At 36.4% G+C, this 25321-nt stretch overlaps 2 protein-coding genes and 1 non-coding gene across 3 annotated transcripts in view; all 3 read right to left on the bottom strand.

Moving 5' to 3' along the window:
* The window catches only part of LOC137491478 (uncharacterized), an 18995-nt gene extending 7680 nt beyond the window's left edge, over positions 1 to 11315 (bottom strand). Inside the window, exons 1-2 of the mRNA XM_087249337.1 lie at positions 11265 to 11315; positions 10562 to 10711 (exon numbers count right to left, since the gene is read on the bottom strand). Of these exons, the coding sequence (XP_087105463.1) occupies positions 10562 to 10711; positions 11265 to 11274 (160 nt within the window). The 5' untranslated portion in view covers positions 11275 to 11315. The remainder of the gene's footprint in view (positions 1 to 10561; positions 10712 to 11264) is intronic.
* Positions 1 to 25321, bottom strand: part of LOC101886704 (zinc finger protein) — an 846922-nt gene that overhangs the window by 495826 nt on the left and 325775 nt on the right. The window lies entirely within an intron of this gene.
* trnak-uuu (transfer RNA lysine (anticodon UUU)) lies at positions 31 to 103 on the bottom strand. Its single transcript has one exon. It is a non-coding gene; the product is annotated as a tRNA-Lys (tRNA).

The following is a 25321-nucleotide window of genomic DNA, read 5'->3' as shown; positions in this document are numbered from 1 at the left end:
AAGCTGTGGCTCCACAAAATGAGCGTCACACGCCCGAACAGGGACTTGAACCCTGGACCCTCAGATTAAAAGTCTGATGCTCTACCGACTGAGCTATCCGGGCTCCACAACAGCAACTTACAAGTAGGCAAGGTTTGGGTTGTGGTCGGCGCAGACCTTTACAGTACACTAAAGTTTACCGTGAGATGGGGTTTTAAGCTTATGGTTGGTGTGGATGTTGCTAAAACACGACAGGTTACTTTGAGGTTGGGTTTATGGTTTTTGTAGGTGTAGACATCAGTACAACACAATAGTTTGGACTTCATGTCATGTAGGAGACATTAAATAGATCAATGATAACTGCAGAATGTCTTTCTGCTGTTGTGACAATGAATGGACACTCAATAATTGAAAAGATTCCTTCCATGCCTTAGAAGCGTGACTTGATCAGTACTTATCTACACAGCATGCTGGCATCAAAGATCCTATTTCTCTTATATCATATCCCTAGTCTTCCACACTTTAGGAAACGTAAACATTCATTCTGTTTTTTAACGGGACAATTTTTAACAGTGTAGGCACACTGATTGATGCAGTACACTGTTAAAAATTGTCCCGTTAAAAAACAGTAAAATACTGGCAGCTGCAGTTGCCAGCAATGTACTGTTATTTTACAGTATGTTGATGTAAAAATACATGGACTACATTGACTTACACAATACTCAAGTGAACTCATTCTGCTCACTGAAAGCAACTGCCTCAAATTGGCCAACTGCTGAATGAGTTTATGAAGTAATGTGCTATATATGCTTAGAAGCATAATCATAATGATAACTTATTTTAGTTAATTAGATAAGTTCGTTTTAATTCCAATGTCTTATTTTTCACAACAGCACACATACATGTAAATCTGGAATCACCAGAGAGATTCTGACTGCATCAGCAACTAAACAGCCGCTTTCTTTAAATAAAGAAACATACAGAATAACATCAGCAGTTCATTGTTCATCTTTAACTCATACACTGGCTCTACTCTCCTCCACAACGGTGACATACAGAAGAAATTAGCTTCAGGTTTTACAGTAAAATACTGTTTTTTCCTTGTTTTAACGGTAATCTACTGGCAGCTGTGGTTGCCAGCAATCTACTGTTTTTTTACAGTCTACTTCCGTAGTTTAAATTAACAGTATATTACTGTTAAAATACATTTTTACACTGTGTTTTTACCTCTCACACCTTTAACACTTTAAACCCCAGAGCAAATACTTCAGTTTTAATTGAAGTGTCCACACTACTGAGTGTTTAAGAAACATGTAGCAAAGCTGAAGTAAATTCATTAATTAACTGACTAATTAAATGATAATTGAGGATTAACAATGAATAAATGAAGAAATACTGAAGGGAAAAAACAAGAACAGAACATACAAAACTTTAGTCACAGCTTTATAATGAAATAACCTGAAGAACAACAAATGATTAAATCATTTAAATGATCAGCGGATGATTAAACAACTCTACAAACATCATCACCAGCTTCACTTATTACTTAATACATGTATTTTTGTATAACATTTACTAAAGTTCTTCTTGAGAAAAAGTTAAAGTTTTACGTCACCATCATGGAGAACAGAGTTTGCTTTAGTTGGGCTCTTAGCCCTGTCACTTTTAACTTTTATATATCTTGGCTGCTGCAATTGTTAAGAACTTTGTTTAAAAAGCTCCTTTGTTGTGACAAGCCAGCCTAAAACCTAAATAAGATCTGGTGATGTTCACGTTGCTATTAAATGGCAGAGTCTGTTCTAATTTAGTATAATAAAATTTACTGCTCCTATTCAATGTTAAATCTATTGTTTTACATTATATGTCTAAATATGGCAATGATTTCTGGAAGTTTTTAAGAATATCTTGGACAATAACACTGCTCTATGGTGTAAATCACACTCAAAGAGACATCAATAATCAGCATATGAACCTCAATAATGGTGACAACTAACAAAATTAACAGTTTAACTCACAAACAGGCAACTGAAAGTCTAAACATAAACAACAGCAGAATCAAACACAAATAAAGAAAACTGTTAGACCATCATACAACATTTATTTACACCGCAATGCATGCTGGGATATTTGTACCGTGCCACTCCCAGCATGCATTGCAGCATGAAACATTTGAATTGTTACCATTGTTGAGATACAAGGTCAGATTCATTAGGTCTGAGTGTGTATTTGTCATAATTGAACTGTTTTTGTATGTTATTTCTTAACTGTTAAGTAATTACGGAGGTATCTTTTCTGATTCCACTTCTCATTAATTAAATTAATACCTGCAATTAAGCATAAAATCTATTGCATGTGGCCCTTCTTCCAGATTTATACCAAAACATTTATCAGAACCAATTTCAGACAAATAGATTTCTCTATTTATTGACTTCCCAACTTTATTGCTATAATACAAGCACTTTGTTAACTCTTTATTATAGTAATTGGAGAGTCTGATTTAATAAGTTCAAGGGTGAAGAGCCCAACTAAACCAGCCCCATTACGGTGACACAAAAAACACCTTAATTTCTGTTGGATCTCAATGAGAATAGTATGGAAGTCAAATCAGTCAGTAATAAGTGTGTCTGCTGTTGTTTGTAGAGTTGTTTAATGATCCTCTGCTGAGACTGAAGGTGTTTTATTTTATTTTATTTAATGTTGTAACTCAAGTCACTGTTTGTGTTTCTTGTTTATTTTCTTCAGTAATTGTGATTATTAACAGCAGGTGTTCATCAGTGTCTGAATTCACTCATTAGTGTTCATTAAAACTGTCAGGTGAACTATATTAGTTAACTAGTGTATTAAATAGTGAACAAGGACACAAAGCGTGATTTCAAACACAGACTTCAAAACATCGAATCTGAACTCTGTTAGCTCACAGTTTTCTGCAGTTGGTTACTTTCTCGAAAACAAAAATGTTACCCAGAAAGCACTGTTTTTAACAGAATATTACTGTTTTAGTGAAAAAACATTATTTTACCGTAGAATCTGACCGTTTTTTAACAGCAATTTTTTACAGTGTATGCTGGATAAGTTGACAGTTCATTCCGCTGTGGTTACCCCAGATTAATAAAGGGACTAAGCAGAAAAGAAAATGAATGAATAAATTTAATAAGAGTTAAACTGATTTGTTAACATGTCTGTCAGGAGCTGATCTACCTTTTAATTAATTTTTTGCTTAATTTTTTTAACAGATAAATCAATACACTTTTTCTATGCTATTTGTGAGATTGTGTATGTTGTCAAACTAATGAAAATGTTTTCTCAATTTACTTTAACATTTTTGTGTTTGTTTATGTTTTTATAACTTGCAGCCATTGTTAAATTTAAGTGAAGTTTTTAAACTAATTTCGAGAGGAGCACGTGATATAATTGACAGCAGCTGGCCATCTATCTACACTCATTAGTTAGCCAATCAGATCCATCCTAACCCACTATAAGTAGCCTAGCTAGACATTACTCCCTTATCTTCGTTTTCCGAAGAAACAAACGACAGGTCCGCTCTGGCTCCTCCAAAAGTTACTCACGGACAAAATGGATCCTCCACATCTCCTACTATTCTTCAACTACAATACCACACCACCTTTAATACCATCATCAGCAACTACAAAAAATGACAAAAACAACAACAACAGCGACAGCGGCTGAGATCACAACAGCATCAGCGCAGCTACATACAAGAAAGAAAGCTCCGGGCTCCCTGAAACACCAGCCCCGTCTTAACAACAACCAGCCCAGCATGAAAGTCAGCTCGAGACCGAGGCTCCAACGAGAGGCCGTAGGCCTATCCACTCCAGCCAGATCACAATGCAATCCCCAGCTCCGCTACGTACCTTCTCCAGCATCATCATGTGTCACTCATATCCAACAACGACTGTCACTGAACTCCTCCAAACTCCTAGACGCCGGGACCATAATTCAAAGCCGCTGCATTAAACCCAAAACACTTGCGAATCCACGTCTTTACCGCCACCCCCAGGACATAACACGCTCCTGCCACACCCCCTATCCTAAACAGACATTAAACCCGCAATCTCTCCGCCTCCCCGGAGAATCAAGGAAAGGATTAAAAAGCAATATTGGATTTGGACATATTGCAGCAAACATAATTCTAAACACGGATAAAACCTATCTCCCGGACAATAAAGCAACTCTTGGGAATCCCACCTCACCTCTTCCATCCTGCAGCTCCCGATTCCAGTGCACACTCCAGTCCTCCTCTTTCAGCGATCCTTACCACCTACGCACCCAGCCCCTCTACCTTGCGTATCATTGCTTTTTCCCCCTCTCATTTTTACAAGCTCGCAGCTACTGCTGATTATTTTCTATTATAAAATAGAAATTACTTGTCGACTTTTGTCAATATGTTTATGCTTTTACTGAATTACGTTTGTAACTGACCTAATTTTCTGAATTTCTCATGCCAGGTTTCGTCTACTGAAGCACAGCCGATCTCGGCGCTCCCTTCCCACAACCTCACTAGCCGTCCACCAACGCTACACCAGAAATCACAGAGCAATTCCCTGTTAAGCACATCCATACCAGCCCTACTGAAATGGACATTAGAACGTTTCTAAAAACGTCTAATAACGGCTCTTTCATCTCCTCATAATTCTGCCTTTTTCCGCTTTAACAGCATGATTCTGCCAGATGAATATGCTTAAATTATCACGTTATAAACCAAGCAATCTATCTAATCTAGACGGCTGCAGCGCTCGGTTGCAATCAACATTACACCCGCCACCCGATTTCTGGCAATCGGAGGTCACAATTACATTTCGTAGTCCGTTTAACATTCGGATGCAAAGTAGCCCACACATTTATGCTTAAAAACGATCCGCTGGATTTCGCCAATAACTACGGTGTTTGCACGTAATTCACCTACAAGTTCCCGTTTCTCTCTCCCTAATATCCCCTAGCTAAACTAGTGACCGGTTTTCTAATATTTGCATTCTCATTGCGGAAGAACCTCTGGTTTAAGCACTTCTATAGAATTCTTAAGCATCAATTTGGAGTGATAGAATTTCAAGCATTAATAAGCTACTTGAATAAATCGACAATCAGTCCCCTTTTATATTCTGGAAGAAAAATATCACGCTAAGCATAAACTGCTCTCCATCTAGAACATCAAACACACATGCGCATTATCCCGCAGGGATGCCTTTCGTCACTCACCTATTTCATCTCGCAGCAGCAATCTCCGGAATAGAAGAGAAATGATCTAAATCCGATCTTGGCCGTAACAAACTCTGCCTGAAGGGCGTCGCGCACCAGAGGCGCCGACGGCGCGGTGACGCGACGCACTTACGACAGAGAATAGTAGATTAATGCGCACCAGACTCAAGCATTCATACTTTATCAAATAAACTAATCAATTATACAAATAGCGCTCCGCGGCGCGGCAGAATACGAAGTGTCATGAATTGTGGCTGGGCACTACGGACAGCCGCATTGACTTCCTTATTATTTATTCCTTCCTGTGAAAGTCAATGGTTACAGGTTTTCAGCTTTCTTCAAAATGTTGTCTTTAGCGTTTAACACGGGAGTCACTAACCTCTGAAACTAAGAGCTACTTTCGGGCACCGATTAAACACTTCTCAAATAACAAATTGCTCAAATTACTTATAATTATAATTTAAGTTTTTGGTTATTTTTTAATAATGAATAATATTCATCCAGGTGTAGTCACTGATCATGTTATGATTCTCTCAAAGTTACCAACAATGATTTAACAGGGTAGGAAATACCCCGTAATTAATATATCAACGTGCAATACTATTTTATTTATCTTTGCAAATATTTACATTTTTAAATGATTACTTCTATATTAGAGAAAGCTTACTTGTAAGTGGTATTATGGTGAGCTATTTTAGAACAGGCCTGTGAGCAACACACGAGAGCCTCGTGAGCTATCTGGTGCCCATCGGTACCATATTTGGTGACTCCTGGTTTAACAGAAATGAAATTCATAAAGGTTCGTAACCATCAGGTAGCGCTTAAAGCATGCGACCTGCTTATGCTTCCTTCCTTAAGCGCTGGAATAGAAGCCATTCATTTATTAGCTATCCAATTTCATCCTCAGTATATCCTTACACAGATGCTGCCCCCTTCGTGGGGTATATTATCGGGGCCGCCAATGCGCTTCTAACTGGCAATAAAGTCAATACATTCTGAGAAAAAAAAAAAAAAAAAAAAACTTCTGTACATGTTCCTAGTTGCATAGGAAATCGCTGACTCTCTTTTTGCTTTATTTTCAGAAACTGGTATCAGAAGCAGAGCCGCAGCTGACTCCATCTCTCCTTTTAAGATGATAATCCCATAACCACAGCATGCACAATTTGCGTCAGCATTCATTTATACATTTTAAGTTACCCCAGAACACCTCATCAGTTTCTCACTGCTCAACACATCCACACATTCCGTTCAATAACATTTTTGGTTTCATAACACCTTAAAGTCATAGGACTATTCAGGCTTCCCACCAGATTCATAATCCAGTCACTCATTCAGAATTGGAGCCACCACCACAGCAGCACACAAGGGCTATCGTAACAACACATACAAACACTAGGAAGGTGGTCTCCCGACGCCTTCAAATCTTATATCTGACTCAGCCACAGCCATCTCAGGGAAGCTCAGAGGACCCTCACCAGCAGACGCAGTAATCCCAGCGGCCAAGGGCATGGGCCTAGTCCAGGGAGAGAATACGACCCAACCATACCAGCTTCCCGAGGGCAGAGGAACTACCCAGTCTCCCAAGGGCGCGGGCATGACCCAGCCATCTAGCTTCCTTTCTTCCTTCCAGCTGATTTGCACTCAGCCTTCTCCCCCTTTTCACTCACCTAACTCCAGTAAGAGTTCTCTCCCTGCCCAGGCCCCCTTGTCACCCCCGCCCCCCTCCGGCCGCTGCCACAGAAGTTTTCACTGCCCCCCAACTTTTCTAACTTCTGTAGGACCCCGCCCCCCCCATGGCTCTGGCCCCCGCAGGGGCGTTACCCCGAGTTTCGATTCTCGCAGGAATCATCTCACTGCCCTGGCCCTAGCTTTTTATATTATGTCATTCCATAATGACATATAGTATAGCACTATTTATTTTTCTCTCTGTTTGATTTTATTTATATAAATTTATATCTATATGCACCCACGCATATAAATATGAATTTATATATAGTGCTGTCACCCTCACGCTCTGTTCCCACAGGAACACCCCCAGAGCACCTATACCGCCCGTCACCCTCCAGTAAGAAGTCTTCACCTCCCCCTCATCTTTCCCGACTCCTACTGGAGCAGCTAAATAGCTCACCCAACCCCGAGCTGTGACACGAGTCATGTCATCGACCCTCCCCGGCCCTAGCTTTTATTTATGTTTATTTTTGTTTATTTCTCACACTTATCTTTTATTTTTTAAATTTATTTATATATATGTATATATATATGCACCCACGCATATAAATATATATTTATATATAGTGCTGTCACCCTCAAGCTCTAACTCCCGCGGAGTTAATCCCGAGCACCGGACCCCCGCAGGGGTCATCGCCCAACTGCCATTTCCCCCTTCAGCTGGGGCTTCACCGACCATTCCTTTTCCCGACTCCAGCTGGAGATGGCACATACAGCTCTCTCTCCCGCAGGAGAGCCAAGAGCTTCGACTCTCGCAAGAGTCAGTAAAAACGCCCCCCCCAAGGCCCTAGATTACCCCATTATATATTTATATATCTATATGTTTCATATAAATATATAATTATATATAGTGCTGCCACCTCCCAGCTCAATCTCCGCAAGGAGTGTTCCTCGAGCAAATTACTCCTTTGGAGTCCCCGCCCCCCCTGCCCCCCTTCACCCCCCTCTCCAGCCGGAGTCCTTCACTCCCCTTCCCTTGTAATGACTCCAGCAGGATTCCCGCCCACCCCATGGCTCTGACCCCCGCAGGGGTCTCCCCGAGTCTCTACTCCAGCAGGAGTATTCACAGCCCAAGCCAACTCTGCTCGGGTTCCCGCAGGAACCTGTTTCACCCTTTGCTCCAAAGGAGCCCTCTTTACCTTTTCTTTTTCAAATAACTATATCCAGCAGCCGGATATAGCATTTCAAGCCTTTTGGGGAGTTTCTTCGAATACACGGCTGCTGTCCCAAGCTTCATGCATTTGGGGAGCTCTCGAGAACCACCTGATCTCGTACTCCCCTCACATGCTCTATGGACCTGGCGGGAGCCCTGGGCTCAACTATCTCCGAGCTCAGGGTTCTCTCCCGGGACAGCATGCCAAACCTGCTTACAGCTGTCAAGCAATATCTAAGTGTGAACTCTTGAAGTGAAGTTTTTAAACTAATTTCGAGAGGAGCACGTGATATAATTGACAGCAGCTGGCCACCTATCTACACTCATTAGTTAGCCAATCAGATCTATCCTAACCCACTATAAGTAGCCTAGCTAGACATTACTCCCTTATCTTCGTTTTCCGAAGAAACCCCCCATCCACCCCTTTCTCCTCCTTTTCTCCTTTACAAAAAGGGGAGCTCTCGAGAACCACCTGATCTCGTACTCCCCTCACATGCTCTATGGACCTGGCGGGAGCCCTGGGCTCAACTATCTCCGAGCTCAGGGTTCTCTCCCGGGACAGCATGCCAAACCTGCTTACAGCTGTCAAGCAATATCTAAGTGTGAACTCTTGAAATTATGTTAAATATTAAGTCAGCCAGCATAATGTATCAACTACTTCCTTCAGACACATGGTGTAAGTGACCTCTGGAGATTTAAATATCCATCTTCCAAACAATTAACTATTCACCAGTGCATCAAACCTATTCCAGGATTGAATAGGTTTTCCAGCAGTTATGTCCCTTAATGTCAGAAGTAGAGTATGGTAGTATTGTTATTTCGGACTATTGTCCAGTCTTACTAAAGCTATGTTTTTCAGGCTTTGTAATCCCCCAACGTACATGGCGGTTTAACTCAAGACTCTTGGCAGACGACGATTTCTTAAAATTTATTGATGCTCAAATTGATTTCTTCCTTAAGACAAAGGAATCCCCAGAGATAAGTTATAGCATCCTATGGGATACTAAGAAACATAAATACGAGGACAAATTTTAGATTAAGCTAGTGCAATTAAAATTTAAATAGTGAAAGTCAAAACAGCTTACAGAGATTATAAATAAAATTAATACAATTGATCAGCTACACTAAACGTCACCTTCCGAAGAGCTCCATAAGAAAAAAACTTCTTCTACAAGCAGAATATGACTCCCTGACAGATGAAAATGCAGAGGATCGCCACATAAGATCACGCCAGATTCATTTTGAACATGTGAAATAAGCTGGCAGGTTATTGTGTTACCAACTAAAACAATCCTCAGCAGATGGTTTTATAGCAGCAGTTAGTAAGGATGATGGCAGTATTATTACTGATCAACAGAGAATTAATGATCAATTAAAAAACTTCTATAAAACTCTTTACAGCTCTGAGGTAAACAAGATTGAATGTATTGAGAGCTTTTTTTATTATTTAGAATAACCATCCCTCTGTGATTTAGATTAGTTGGCATTAGAAGGAAATTTAACACCTTCTGTAATTAAAAATGCTATCAAAAAATTAAAAACCGGAAAAGCACCAGGCCCCAATGGCTTCCCGTCCGAGTTTTATAAGAAGTTTACTGCCAAGCTAACACCCCAGTTGTGCAAGGTATTCGCTGAAGCTCTTGTTTCGGAATCACTCTTTCCTTAGATGCCCATAAGGCATTTGATAGAATAGAGTAGATCTATTTTTTTACTGCGCTTAAAAAAATTGGTTTTGATCCTGGATTCTGTTCCTTGGTTAAAATTTTATATTCCAGGCCCCAAGCATCCATTCAAACAAATATTATTTCTAAAGGCTTTCCACTCTCTAGAAGAACGAGACAGGGCTACACTCTGTTCTTTGACATTGGCATCGAACCTCTTGCAACTGTATTAAGGAACTCAGATGGCTTGCAAGGAATTTTCAGAGAGGGACATAAACAAAAGCTCCTGCTATATGTGGATGATCTTCTTTTTCTGTCAAATCCAGAAACATGTATTCCAAAAGCTCTTACAATAATTTCAGAATTTGGAAATGTTTCTGGAGACAAAGTAAACCTAGCAAAGAGTCTCCTTTTCCCTATCAATGATAGAACACAGCAAATTTCCATTTTCAGTAAGTCCTGATAAATTTGTATAGTGAGTGTGACACGAAAATATAAGCATTTGTTTAATAATAATTTTAAAAATGCCCAAGGACGTTTTAGTGCTCAAGAACACCTTACAAACAGTAGGAGAACAAAAAAAGCAACAACCTTAAGAAAGTAGAGAAAATGGGAGACTAATAATACATAAAATAATGACAAAAGACACGAGAACAAGTAACAAGAAAGAAACTCATTCCTGTCTTTCAATGAGTGCTTATGTGCATTTAGGAGAACTAGGCAGCACACTCAGGGCTGCAAGATGGATTTAATTTAGTATTCTTCTTATTAAAATATCTGAATGAGGATCAAATGACTGAGTTGGTCTTTGAGAATAAAAATTAACCTTTTTGTTCTTGCAGATCTTCCTGTTTGACTGTGAATGTTTCTTCAATCTTCACATCTTCACTCTCCTCTTTAATAAACGCCATCTTTATAACAGTGTGGAGATCAGTCGCTTCAGCAGGAGTTTTTCTCTGTGTTTGGACACTATATCCTGTTTAAAATGAACAAAACAATAAAAACGTCCTGTTTAAAATAAATAAAACAATGAACAGAAACAAAATAACTTCTCTTCAACAGTTTCTTTATATGAGAGTCATTAACAAACAGAAATCAGATAAGTCTGATCAAGAAGAAACAATAGCCACTAATCAGCTGATTAAAACTAATACTCCATTTTTTATATATAGTGATGTATATTTATAGTGGAATGACATAGTGCTATTCAATCAATTAAACTTTCATTAAAACACTTATTACACACTTTTACTTTATTTAAGTATCTTCTTAATTGTTTTGTTTGTTTTATTTATCTTATTGTCTGTTTATAGAACTTTTTTGCACAAGACAAATTTCCTCTCTGGAACAAAAAGTTTATCCTATCTTTATTCAAAAAATAGACCTCATTACTGTAAGTTTTAGTAAATAGTACTACTTTGTATAAGGGTTAAAATAATATTGTCAACAGGTACATAATTTAGCACTGAATGAAAACACTGAAACTTTAATCAATCGCTTTATATAAGGCTAAACGCTTCAAAACAAACCTTTCTCCATTTGAATCACAGCGCGGGAGCGGCGCAGGCTTATGACGTCACAAGTCACGCCAAAATAAAAGTCTTTTTTTTTTTTTTTTTTTTTTTACTTTTTTGCCACTTACTTTTAGTCATAAGTCATGACTTATTATATATAGTTTTTCTCTGCGTTTGGACACTTTTAACAAATTAACAAAGCAATTAACAAAGCAATAAAAATGTCCTGTTTAAAATAAATAAAACTATGAACAGAAACAAAATAATTTCTCTTCAACAGTTTCTTTATATGAAAGTAATTAACAAAAAGAAATCCGGTAAGTCCAAGCAAGAAACAACAGCCACAAATGAGCTGATTAATACTAGTACTCCATTTCTTATATATAGTGATGTATACTTAGAATAAAGTGAAATTATGCTATTTAATAAAGTAAACCTTCATTAAGACACTTAATACAAGCATGTTGTTCAATAGTCCTCTTTACTTTGAGTAAAATAGTATTACTTTGTATAAAGGGTTAAAATGCGAGCATAACCGCTGAAAAAGAAGAAAAAGCTGTCAGTTAGAGCTAATTCATCAAAATAAGCTATATTAAAATACAGCATGCATGTTAATACAGGCAGAATGTGAACAAACTCAAGGTACGGCTAATATGTGCTTGCTTTTTAATGCATTTAAAAAGATTTGCGGCCATTTTATAGGCTACAGGCTATGGTGTATAACAATGTTTTTTTTTTTTGTATGGTAAAGGACAATGCACATTGATTTGAAATTTTTTATTGCATTTTTATGTCCTGTAAATAATAAAAGTTGAATCAGATTAATAAAATCGAATCTGAATACCTGCAAACGGGGCCACAGTTACTTTTTTTTTTCACTGACTGGCATGACTGGCAAACGCGTCAGAAAAAAAACTGCTGAATCTCTGCAAATATTTGGTTAACTTATAAAACAAATGTATGGTTTAGTGATGTTAGTAATGCATAGAAAAATGCAAAGCAGAATTATTAAAGTTATTATTTCATTGATCTGAACATAACCATTTATAATATAATTACTAACCCGTCGTCTAAAATATTAAAATAATAAAATAGTCTATTATTTTATTCGTGGCTAGAGCTTGATTAAATTGATTAACAAGCCATGTGCTTTTGTTTGTTTGTTCTCGGTACTGGGTATACGCAAAACATTTTCTAAAATGTCAAGCAGCATTTGTCTATAGCTTTAATTAATTCAAAATATTAAAAATAACAATAATAAAATTATAAAAATACAAAGATAAATAGAGCAGCATTTTGCTAATTATAATAGTCCTTTATATTTATATACATGTGTTTTTGCATATTCATTATTTCACTTGATGCATTAGTTATTTAATGTTTGAATACTGAAATAAAAAGACATCGTTTAAAAGGTTATTTCACCATCAAAATGTAGCCTGTTATATGTATCATTAACGTTTTATATAAAACTGCTGTGCAGTGTAAATGGGACCTTAATACAGTTTAAAGCGAAGTTGTCTGTAAGGATGATGGGCATGGCATGTCTATTGTCGTGGCTCGCGTTGTGAATATTAGAAAATAACTGTCGGGTGAAGGCTTTATGGTCGTGCGGAATTGTCTGCTGCTGTCATGGCTAAGCAGGCAACACCCTATTCAGCTAGGCTATGTTCGGTGTTTTTATGTACAAATTCGTTTTGGCGAACAAGTAGTTCAGTCCAGAAGTTGCTGTGCATAGAAACATTCATTTTCATAAGGCCCCATTTGCGGTTTGGTTTTAAAACGCATAGGTTTTGCTACGGTTACGCCATCCGTCCTCGGGAGTTTTGGATTTTGTGTAACCATGTTTGTGGAAAACACTTGAAGGTGGAGACATACCCCTTCCCCCATCTCATAACCAAAAGCTTGTCTTTCAGGTGTTAATGGGCATCGAGACCGAAGTCATGTCGCATTTCCACTGTTGGCCTATAGCTCGCAGCGCGTAACGCAAACCCAGCCCTGTTGACTGTTGGCATCGTGCATCCGTTAATAACTCGGTAGAAAATGTATTTTATAACATCCTCATTTAGACACAGTCAAACATTCAGCCCAAATGCACTGGAGAGACCTGAAACGTGTTCCCAAAAATGCTCTGTTTGCACGATTTGATTATTATCATCATATCCAAATACTTTATAAATAATATTCTAAACCTTCTCTGGTGTTTATTGTTTTTAGAAAATATCTAAAATCTTTTAAAAGAAAATATCTTGTAAAATAAAAGTTTGATTTGGCTTTAACGGTTTTATTTATGTATAAGCCTACCTAAACTGTTATAGCTTGCTTTTGCTTGTTTTATATTGGTTTATTTATTTAATGCGATTTTATTATATCCGATAATGTAATTCTTTAAATTATATTTCAATGTGGCTTAGGCTTATCAAGATATGACACTTGTTTTGAGTCTACAAAAGGTAATTTGTAAAGTTTTATGTCTTTCTGTTGTATTCATATGGTGTATTATCTGCAAAATAAATAACAAAAAGAAAGAAGCCGCTAGCAGCATCAACAGAGCTGTGAAGAGAGCGCTCTTTTGCTCGGTCTCTCACACACAACCTTTATGTCTGCTGTGTCTTTAATATGGTGTGTAGATTATTATGCGTTATTGAAACATTAAGGGGGACGCAGCAAAATCACTTATAAATTAAAATTGTATTATTCTATGCAACAGCCTTACATTTAAAACGGAAACATAAGGGCGATTATAAGCAAAAAGACCTCAGCCTATAAGTCTAGATGTTTTCTTTTCCTTTTTTATTTATTTGTTTATTTGTTTGGCGCATGTGTGCGATAGGAAAACTAGTGTAATTACGGCAAGCCATCTTTCCCAGACTCGGGGCAAATTCCTTTCACTCCGTCCCGAAGCCCCAGCTGGCCCTCCTGCCATCCACTGCGTAAAACATATGCTGGATAAGTTGACGGTTCATTCCGCTGTGGCGATCACAGACTAATAAAGGGACTAAACTGAAAAGAAAATGAATGAAGAATGAATGAATAAATTAATAATAATAAAATAAAAATAAGGTAATAATAAGCACAAATGCCGCGTAAGCGGCCTTTTTTTTTAGAGATGGTACATTTGAATTGCCTCTTCCCACTTCCCCCACCTCGAAATTGAAAGTTGCAAAGAGAACTATAGCTCATTTACACCTTGATGCCTTAGCCTCAAAAGCAAAGATCATAGCCCATTTACACATCAACACAGTGCAAGTTTAGCGGAAGAATGTCAAATCAGAATCACGCAGATGAAGCACACCAGCTACTACTATGAAACTATTAAAATTGTTTTGTCATAAATTAGCTTATTTGCAGCAGCTTTTTTTTCGCGCAACAAAAATGCGGCGTTGGGAAGCCGTCAATGAATAAAAACGGTCAATAGTGAAATCGGCTTTTCATTGTATCCCTATTACCTATTTCAGTGCAGTGAAGGCCTTTTATGGTGTCATCTCGATAGAATAGCCTAAGTTATAAATAATTTAAAGAACAAAGTTATAAAAACTCACATTACATAAATAAACAATTAAAAATATGTTTAGGTTGTCTTTATTTAATTGCCCTCGTGATGATGGTGTGCTTTATCATTATGTGCGTTTTACTTATAACTAACCTGATTCAAATGATGGATCTGCGACAGAGAAACTAGGGGTTTTGGGGGACATGCATCACTATATCCTTTTTTTCCCCAAACTGTGCATAGTTCAGCTGCAAGTTACTGTACGTCTTTTTTTGGAAAAGCACCCCATGTCCGCTAGTGCCGCGCGCCTCTTTCTCTGGGCAAAAAGGAGTTGATTTTTAAAATAATAAATATATAGATTAATTAAATTTTCAGCAAAAGAGACATTTATTTCATATTTCACTATGCATTTCATCTGAAATCTTTATAGCTTAATTAAACACATATTGTCAAAACCCACACATAGGCCTATTGTATGAAAATGAAAAGGGCATTTTTTGTTATTATTACACTACTATTTGTTATTTGTTGCCTAGGCTATTTTCACATTTGAGGTGCTTTATTGGCATGACAAGTAACTGTACATTAGTTTTGCCAAAGCAGTGCGCGTCTCACAAACAAGACAGTGCAAAAAGGGCAGTAGTGCAAACAAATATGAAAATAACATATAATAAAAAAATGATTAATAAATATAAAAATAGAATAAAAAAATAAAAATATAATAATAAAAATAAAAATAGATTTTTGATAACATTAAACAGGATAAAGGTAATAATAGTAGCCTATTATCAAAAGTAAGTCCACATAAAGAGTTCCAGTATTTGTGTGTTGGAGACAGGAGCTGGTGGAACACACAGCAGCACACACACTCCCCCAGTAAGATGGGTTCTGTTCGACAGGGACTCAAAGTTGTTTTGTATGTGTTGGATTATCGGGTAGAATTTCTCCCGGATCTCGGAGTATTTAGTGCACTCAGTTAGGATATGCAGCTCCGTCTCAATCAGCTGCTGAGGGCACAGCCGCTTCTCCACCAGCAGCCATGTTTTTTTTTGTGTTGCCCGTCTTTACGGCTAGCTGATGTCCGCTGCCCGCTTCTAACATGTTAGAAAATACTGCAAATCAAGCTGTCGGTATCTCCCCGCGGTTCAAATTGTTCGTTATTCGGAAAAAAAGAAGAATAAATATCAGCGCGCAGTAGTTGCTTTCTAGATTATTTTAGGCCTATATTCAGCTGTTTTAATCTTGCAATTCTGATAACTTTTAGAGATAATGTCTGTTTTTATCAACTTGTCTGTCATTTATTTCTCATTTGCTATTTATTTTATTAATTTGTTGATGTTAATATACTACATAGTCTTGTATATGCATATCTAAAATCCTTTGGCATTCAAATTTGCTTTGAACTTGAAAGAGAGAAAGAATCGGATTTGACCTGTCAGAGCACATTGCATATGCTTTTTTGAAATAACATTTATTTAACAAACATTTTAGCACATCGAAAGTAATTGAATTACCTGTCTTTTGATTAAAACCTTTATGCAAAAAAGATCAGAAAAAAAGGCAATATGCGACACATGACATGCATCGCTCTCATGCCACGTTTTAAGGATAAATTCGCTTTTAGGTGCTGTTTTGAATAAAATAAAACTATTAAAAAGCACATTAAAGAATACTCATAAAATAAAACATTCATAAAGGAGTTTCTTATGAAAAAACACCAATTGACGGGCTCTGCTTTCGGTTTTAAAAGAATCAAGCAGCTTTAAAAATATAATTTGCTGAAGAGAAATGACAGGGAAAAAAGATTAAACATATCGGGACTGTTAAAAGAACATTCCTCTTTGATATATTCTTTCGACTCCGACACATCAGCTAAGATTATGAACGACGGAGTGTCTCTCCTGCTTCAGTGGCGTGTCCAGCTGGTTATAAACGAGGAGGCGGAGAGCATGCGCTGCTTAGTTTCGACTCGATATATTTAATTAAAAACTAACAACGAGTTGCTTATAACGCTCAAAAAGTTAAACTCAAATGCACAACCCTTGTTGGTTGCACCTGCGGGATGCACAATGAACCTAACGCGCCATAATTTTAATTCTATATTCGTGAAGAATGAGCCAACCGCATATGCTTAGTCCTGTTGGTCGGGACTCTCTGCTTTATAACTTATTAGTTTATTACAATAATCACACTTAGCTTTGCCATCGTTCTTCACCACATATAGCCACTCAACACATCTTGCGGTCCATCTTTAATGTTTAGATTATTGAAGGTGCTATTGACGTTTTGAGAAAAAAATTAATAGTACTGAAACTAAATTATTAAAAATAAACTTGCGGGACTTAATTTATGTCCTGCGGCAACATTATTTTTATTACACTTTAAGTGATCTGCTTAAGGTAGGTCACGTTTATCAATGGTAAGTTTTAGCCTAAGTTTACATCAATAACATAATGTGCATTGTCCTTTACCATACAAAAAACAAAACAAAAAGAAAACATTATTATACACCAGTTGCCTGTAGCCTATAAAAAGGCCGCAAATATTTTTAAATGCATTAAAAGGCAAGCACATATCTTAGCCTTGATTTTGTTCACACTCTGCCTGTATTAACATAAATGCTGTATTTTAATATAGCCAATTTTGATTAATTAGCTTTAACTGACAGCCTTTTCTTCTTTTTCCGCGGTTATGCGGCATTACATTTCACACGCATATGCAAGGTGACTGAATATGAAATTAAAATACAAAACTTAATAAGCCATTAAGTAAAAACAAACAAAACAACAGTTATACTTTAAAGCAGAACATTGACGTTTTGAAACAAAAAAACGGAACTGAAACTAAATTATTAAAAATAAACCTGCCAGACTTAATTTATGTCCTATTTTCATTATTCTTTTATTTTCATTATTCGTTTATTATTATGTACTATAATTGAAACATAAAATGAGATCGTAAACATAATCAACAACGAAAATGTAAATAAAAACGTAAATTAAAAATATAAATGAACATGTCTAGTCTTAGTTCTATCAAAATAGCAAACTACATCTCTCTATATTTAGACTAAAAGACTGCTTTATTTATTTATTTATTTATTTATTTATTTAAGACTACTTATTTGTACTGAATGTTTGTGCTTTCATTTTAGTTGTCTTTCATTTCTTCAATTCTATTTTCCAAAACGAATCCTCTTTGCACTTAATAAGTTTACAATAAACCAGGTAAAAAAAAATTAAATGTAAGTTGAGGTGATCGCAAGTTCACAACTGTGAGGTGATGTGCTCTACCGGCAGGATAATCTATATTATTTTGCTGTTTTTCATATGCGCACGTTTAAGATTTGAGATTATAACATTGCCATGATAGTCAAAGAAATCAAAACATTATTTTCACCCCAACGCAATTTAATCGGGCACTGAAGGCTAATAACTTAATTCTTATATTTGCTTTTTGACTTCTCATCATGTATCTTTTCTACAGCCTAGTATAGTGTAAGAGCATGTCTATTACCAGAAAAAACTAAATTAAAATTATATTTTAATTGAACACATCACATCACATACAGTAAGCTACGCCTACAGAACAGTCTGTTTAGCATTGTGAAAAGGCAAAGCTGAATATCTGTGGTTAAAGTGCCACCCAGCGGTCAAATGCTGCTGGCGCATCAAGTACCGCCGTCGCCGCGGCATGAATGGCGGCACAAGGAACACATTGAAGTAGTAACATCTGTAAAACTGATTAATTTATATTTTCTATACATATTATATATTAATAATACACACACACATAAATATATAAAGTAAAAGGTTGGGAACCACTGATCTAGAGGAGCTTAACACATGAGCTGTTCCCACTTCTTTATGGTATATATCAGAAAGAGGAACGCTTGAGTTCTGCTGGAGACCTGCACATAGAGGAACACATGGACATCAGACTGCTGATCAATCTGGGCTGCGTTTCCCGATAACGATTGATCTTAGCACTTAAGAGCGTTTTCTACGAGTCATTTTGCGAACGTTCGTTATTGTTTCACGTGCGTTTCCCAAAAATGCACTTAACACAATTGCACGTAGCCCAGCTTTAAGTGCAACTTAGGAGTCGCTATCCGTTTGTTAAGTGCTGAAATGTCACGCTATAGAATGGCTCGTTATTGTTGCACATGTTATAGCAATCCATATAATTCTTCTTCTACTTGTGTGAATGTATATTCAACTCGAATAACATAAAAAAAAAATATTTTTGAGCCAGTTTAAAAACATAAATTAACTGGAAATGTCGTACTGTAAAAACACTGTCTTGCTCCAATCTCGCATAAAACTAATTCTAACAGTCCTTGCCGGAAATGACATCAGCATCATTTTCGATATTTATATGAAACCTTAATTAAGTAGAATTATTTATCAATTTCTTTATCAAAAATTGCTTATCTCACATCAAAATAAATAAATAAGTAAATAAATAAATAAATAAATAAGCTCTTACATTTATTTTTGAAAAGTTTAGCCTAATTATTAATTATTATTATTTGTATATTGAATTGTGTAATGTGTAGAAAATATAAATGAATAGAGATATACGTACAAATAAAATGAATAATGACTTTGAAGAGAAGTAAATTGTAGGTGCAATTTGCCGGTTGTCCAGCAGGTGCCCTCATAACTCTGTCTCCTTACGATGCACTTAAGGCTTTACGATTACTCCAGAGCACTCGTAGATCCACGAAGATTTTCAAGTGCTACTTAAGTTACGATGCTTTTGGGAAACAGACCGTAATATTAAGATCAGTCGTACGATCATTTCTACGAACTTCTTAGGCTTACGATGCTTTTGGGAAACGCAGCCCTGCACAGGAGACGCTGAAGAGGAGGAAGACAGATGATGAAGGAAAAGCTGAAATAAAATTATCATCAAGGGAAATATTAAGACAGAATGATGAGAAGTTTGGGATGAAGATAAGAAGAGAGTGATGTGAACTAGACTGAGGTGAGGACACACTAGACCAGGGGTGGCCAACCCTGTTCCAGGAGAGCCACCTTCCTGCTGATTTCAGTTGCAACCCATATCAAACACACCTGAACCAAATATAATTAGGACCTGAACACCATGTGATAATTACAGGCAGGTGTGTTTGATATGGGTTGCAACTGAAATCTGCAGGAAGGTAGCTCTCCAGGAACAGGGTTGGCCACCCCTGCACTAGACTAAACTCGACACTGACATTAATGGAGTTCTGGAACATGATTAATGTGAAGACTGTAGAGTTTTAGAGATCATGTTAGATTTGATGGAGGAAACACACAAGATTATCATCATCATCACAAGCAGAGTTGTGGAAGCTGCAGATGAGGATGAGGAGCTGAGGTAAATGCTGTACCTGTGCAGGTAACCATACACTGACAAATATCACACATATGATTTGTAAGGATCCAAAATATCAGACTATAAGAACTGTTATGGAATTTCATGAGACAAGATGCAATGTTTCAATGGATTTTCTAATCTGAGAAGTGATGAAGAAACCAACTGTTCCACTGTTCTATTCAAATCACTGTTGACAATGCAATCACAGGCTGGAGAAACAGAGCTACTCAACAGCAGGGGGTAATGCGAAGAAGTCACCCTTCTCCTTCCACTTAAACCCCCCTTCTTGACCCTTATGTTACCTTCTGATTAGAGCACATTTCACATAAAATGTTCAAGGTTTTAACATGGTGTATCTTGCAGCATTATATTCATGTTTGGTATCATTTTAAATGTCTCTGTGTGATTGGTAAAGTGGTCTTAATTTTACAGTAATATTTTACTGGTATATGTTGATTTGGTTTTTGACTTCTATAAGATCTTGATAAGATGCTCTCCCTCCTAAGAGATGGTTAAGTCCTCAAATTGACCAGGTCAGGGTTTCTGTGACACTTCTATTGTCTTGAATTTATGGCTGTTTGTTTTGACTTGAGTATATAAGGTAAGATGTGCTTTAGGACGGGGGGAGATCTTGTAAAAAGACACCCAATTTCAGCATCTCTGAGACTTATGCTGCAATGTATTTCTGTGGTCAGGTATGCATCTCTAACTCTTTGATTAATGGATGTTGTATTGTTACATTCTCATCTCTGAATTGGCTTCTTGAGGATTTATTATGTAATTGGCAGAATACAATTTTACCTGACAAATAAAATGTTAAGTTTTGATTAATTCTGGAGTTTTGCGAATTCATTGTATCCAGTAGATTATGTGGAGTCTCGTTACCCTTATCGTACGGCATAATCGAAATTGATTTAATTGGCGCATTTAATTATTCGTAGCCATTGCGTGCCGATAACATGTAGACCTTTTAATCCTTCGACCACTGGGAATAGCAAGTTGCACGGGCTTGGCTAAAATCTGTTTATTTAGGAAATTAGGTGAGCGTTAATGCAACCAGCCTATCTAAATATTAGTTAATCCTGCATCCTCTGACTATTTTCAGAGTGCCGACATATTGTCCGTGAGAAGAAGCGCAAACCCGGGGCGTGGAACTCTGAGCGACGTAGGTCAACGTACAATTAGAATATCGGACCTCAGAAAATATCAAAACTCTAAATTAAATCATAAATGATGAATGTGATCCGTTCTTACAATTAGAAATATAATCTAAATTTTAGGATCATTTAAATTGGAGTCAGATTGAATTCGGAGCTAAAAAATTAATATAAATAAATTCTAATAAATAATAAAATTCTTTTCATAAGCACTAGAAAAGGCTTACATGCATTAAACCTTCGACCATGCTGTTAGTTTCGTCATTGAGCTAATAGATGGACTCCTACAGAGTTTTGCCATAGATCAAACATTCTTTTTGTAAATGGTATTTTTAAACCTGTTAAACAGTCATTAATTGTTAAAGCTTCAGTGGTTTCATTAATATAATTTATTCATTTCTCACACATAAATAATATGACACTAAATTAGAAAACAAGTAGTAGAGGATGGCTTTGACACCATAGTTAATCTCTTCATACTGACTCTTAAAGTTTCTTTTGATTTTCATGCTGCATGTTTAACTAGTATGGTTAACACTTAGTTATAGCAGCCAATTAAAATATATCTTATAGTAAGCAGTTGAAGACCCTAAGCAGACTCTGTCCTCTATCATGGTGACTTCAAATGAACAACAGAAATTTCATTAAAGGCGATTATTAATACATATTGTCTGACATCACCCAGCCCTACACCTGATTAGACATTTCAGACCTCTGTAACATTTGAGTAAATGTCTTACAGTCATACAACCAGCTGTAATCCTGCATATACGTGACAATCATCTACAAAACACACTTGTAATGTTTTAAAATCAAATATAAAACCATATTAGGATTATAGATTATTAGTGTGTTTGCTGATGTGAGGGCTTGATCAATAAGAAGAGCTAATCAGGATGTGTGTGTTCATCACTGCTGTTGACATGAGCAGAAACAGCAGTCAGCATCTTCACAACACAAAGAGATGTGTGATTGTCCAACTGTGTGATGTGGACTATTGCTGTGTTTGTAGATTGTCTGGCTGTATGGTGACAGAGGAAGGCTTTGGTTTTCTGTCTTCAGCGCTCATTTCAAACCCCTCACACCTGAGAGAGCTGGATCTGAGCTACAATCATCCAGGAGATTCAGGAGTCAAGCTGCTCTCTGAACAACTGGAGGATCCAAACTACACACTGGACAAACTCAAGTATGTGGAGCAGCACTGGCCTTGTGCTTTTACACTGAATGGCTTTATAAAGACACTAGAAAGCTCTTTTGTGATCAGCTTCAGTTTTCTGTGAGGGTTATGGGGTGAGGACAGACCGAAGATACAGCTTGTAGAGTATTACAGTCATGTCTATGAAGAGCAAATCATTGAGTGTGAAATGAATCTCCTCTGTAAATGTTGGAGTGTACACTGCAAATTTTAGATAGTAGATTTAACTACCTTGGAGTTAAAATTAACACTCCCTCAGAGTTTATATGGGAACCACTATAAGTGTTAAAAAGTAACACTTTTGAAAGTGTTAACATTGTCAACACCAAGAGAGTGTTAATTAGCAAACTCTTATTGTGTAAAATATCTGTTACATTTCCGAAAAAATACCAGCAGCTGTGGTTGCCAGAATCTTTCTGTGAAAAACATGGAAGTTTTGTTAAACTGTATAAATTTACAAAAAAATAACCATATTTCATGAACTAATACAATGTTCAGTTTACAAAATCATAGCTTAGTGCAAAAAAATGTAAAGTCTTTAGATGCAATGATGTTTTCATGTGTGATTGCAATTAGCAAACAGATTTTGACTGCATTAGTAACTACACAGTTATCTTTAAAGAAAAGAAGATGCAGCATAACATCAAATACTCTTAGTTCATCTCGGACTTGAACAGATGGTTCACAATGGTGACACAAAAAACTTTTAGCTGTTTTTCTTTTTTTTTTCTTTTTTAGATTTTACGGAAAAATACCAGCAGCTGTGGTCGCCAGTAATCTGCTGTTTTTACCATTCATAAATTCAGTTTACAGAATATTTCTGTTAAAAGCACATTCAACAGTCTGTATTTTTTATCGATCTCACACTGCAAATTTTAGATTTGGTAGATTTAACTACCTTAGAGTTAAAATTAACACTCCCTCAGTGTTTATATGGGAACCACTATAAGTGTTAAAATAACACTTTTGAAAGTGTTAAAATTTTTAACACCCAGAGTGTTAATTAGCAAACTCTTATTGTGTAAAATATCTGTTAAATGTATGTCAAAATACTGGCAGCAGTGGTTGCCAGTAATCTGCTGTTTTCAACATTTTACATTCGTAAATACATTCGTTTTCAGAATATTTCTGTTAAAAATACATCCCATATTCTGTATTTTTTTATTCGAACACACTTAAGCCTTAAATTCCAGAGCAAAATCCTAACTAGTGTCCTCACTACAGAGGGCTGAACACTCAGACAGTGATGAAGTTAATGAGACAATTAAGTGTCTAATTAAAGGAGGATTGAGAATTATTGATGAACAACTGTTAACAAGCAGAATCACTGAAGGACAGAAAAACACAAGCCAAAACCAAAGATGAAATCAACTAAAAAAAAACCCTAAATAAAATAATAATCAATAAAAATAAAACAAATTACACAATAAAAAAAATATTTTTCAACATCTTTAAAAAAACCCAACACATTAAACAACTTATCATGGAGCTTCACCTATTACTGACCTTTGACTTGATTTCTGTCATGTGAACAAAAGCTCTTAATGAAATTTCTGTTGTTCATTTAAAGTCACCATGATGGTGAACAGAGTCTGCTTTAGTCAGGCTCTTCAACTTTTTTTTTTTTGCTATAAATGTCTTTTATTTTGGCTGTTATAGTTAATCACACTATTTATACATATAGCATGGAAAGCTAAAATAAAAGTGTCAGTCTGAAGCGATTATTTATCATAGCATCCTTTCCTGCTTGTTTTTAAATTCAGTATCATATTAGTTATGTGTGAGAAATAAATAATATACATAATTGAAACCACTTGAAGCTCCAACAATTAATGACCTTATAACAGGTTTAAAAACACCATTTACAATGAGAATGTTTGATCTATGGCAGAACTCAAAAACACACAGACATCAACAATTAGTCTTTGAATCTCAATGATGGTGACAAACAAAAAAATAAAAATCAAGTAAAAAAAAAAAACACTCTACTGAAACATGACCTCCCAAAAACAACACAAAATAAAGGAAAAGAAAGAGATTGTAAGAACATAAAGTTGCATAATTTATTCATGCTGCAATGCATGCTGGGAGCTTTGTACTATGCTGGTACCCAGCATGCATTGCGGCATGAACTATGCAGCTTTTCTTTTTAGCAACCACGGTTGAGGTTCATATCCTGATTCTTGATGCCTGTGTGTCATAAAGAGCAAGCTGGAGCTTGAATGTTTAGTGCATGACAGTCTAATTATTAATTGCATCCTAATTGTTTGTTGTATCTTCTATGAAGAGCAGCAGACTACCAGTAGTATTGTCCTATGCAGCTTTAATACAACTATATTTGCATATTTCTATCAATCAACTTATTAAACACTTGAAATTATATCTAGAACATTAAAGCATAAACAGTATAGTTTCTCTTAATCTTTCTTGCTATAACTGATGAGTTTAAGAAACACAGTTATAACAGTCAGAGAAACTATTATTAGGATATAAGCGTAAAGCTTCAAGAGCTCAAATAAGCCTTGATCTCTGAAGCCTCTGATCTCCATGATGGTGAGGTCAAATGAAATATTTTTAATAAAAAAATATTCTTACAGAAATGAAGTCAAACTGTAATCAGTGAAGCTGCTTATGCTATTATTTAATGGAGTTGTTTAATCCTCTGTTTTAATTCAGTTGGTTTGGTGTGAGGCTCTGTCTGTAGTTTTATTTCTTCCTTCAATTTCTTATTCCTTCAGTGATTGTGCTTGTTAACAGCAGGTGTTCAACAGCAGGTGTCTGAATTCACTTATTTGTGGTCGTTCGCTCTGTCTGGTCTAAACTAATTGACTAGTTTAAGGGCCAGGTGAATAAGGGTGTG

The sequence above is a fragment of the Danio rerio genome, chromosome 4, assembly GCF_052040795.2.
Source record: "Danio rerio strain M-AB ecotype USA chromosome 4, GRCz13ab, whole genome shotgun sequence".
Classification (NCBI taxonomy): Eukaryota; Metazoa; Chordata; class Actinopteri; order Cypriniformes; family Danionidae; genus Danio; species Danio rerio.
This window is presented reverse-complemented; position numbering and strand designations above follow the sequence as displayed.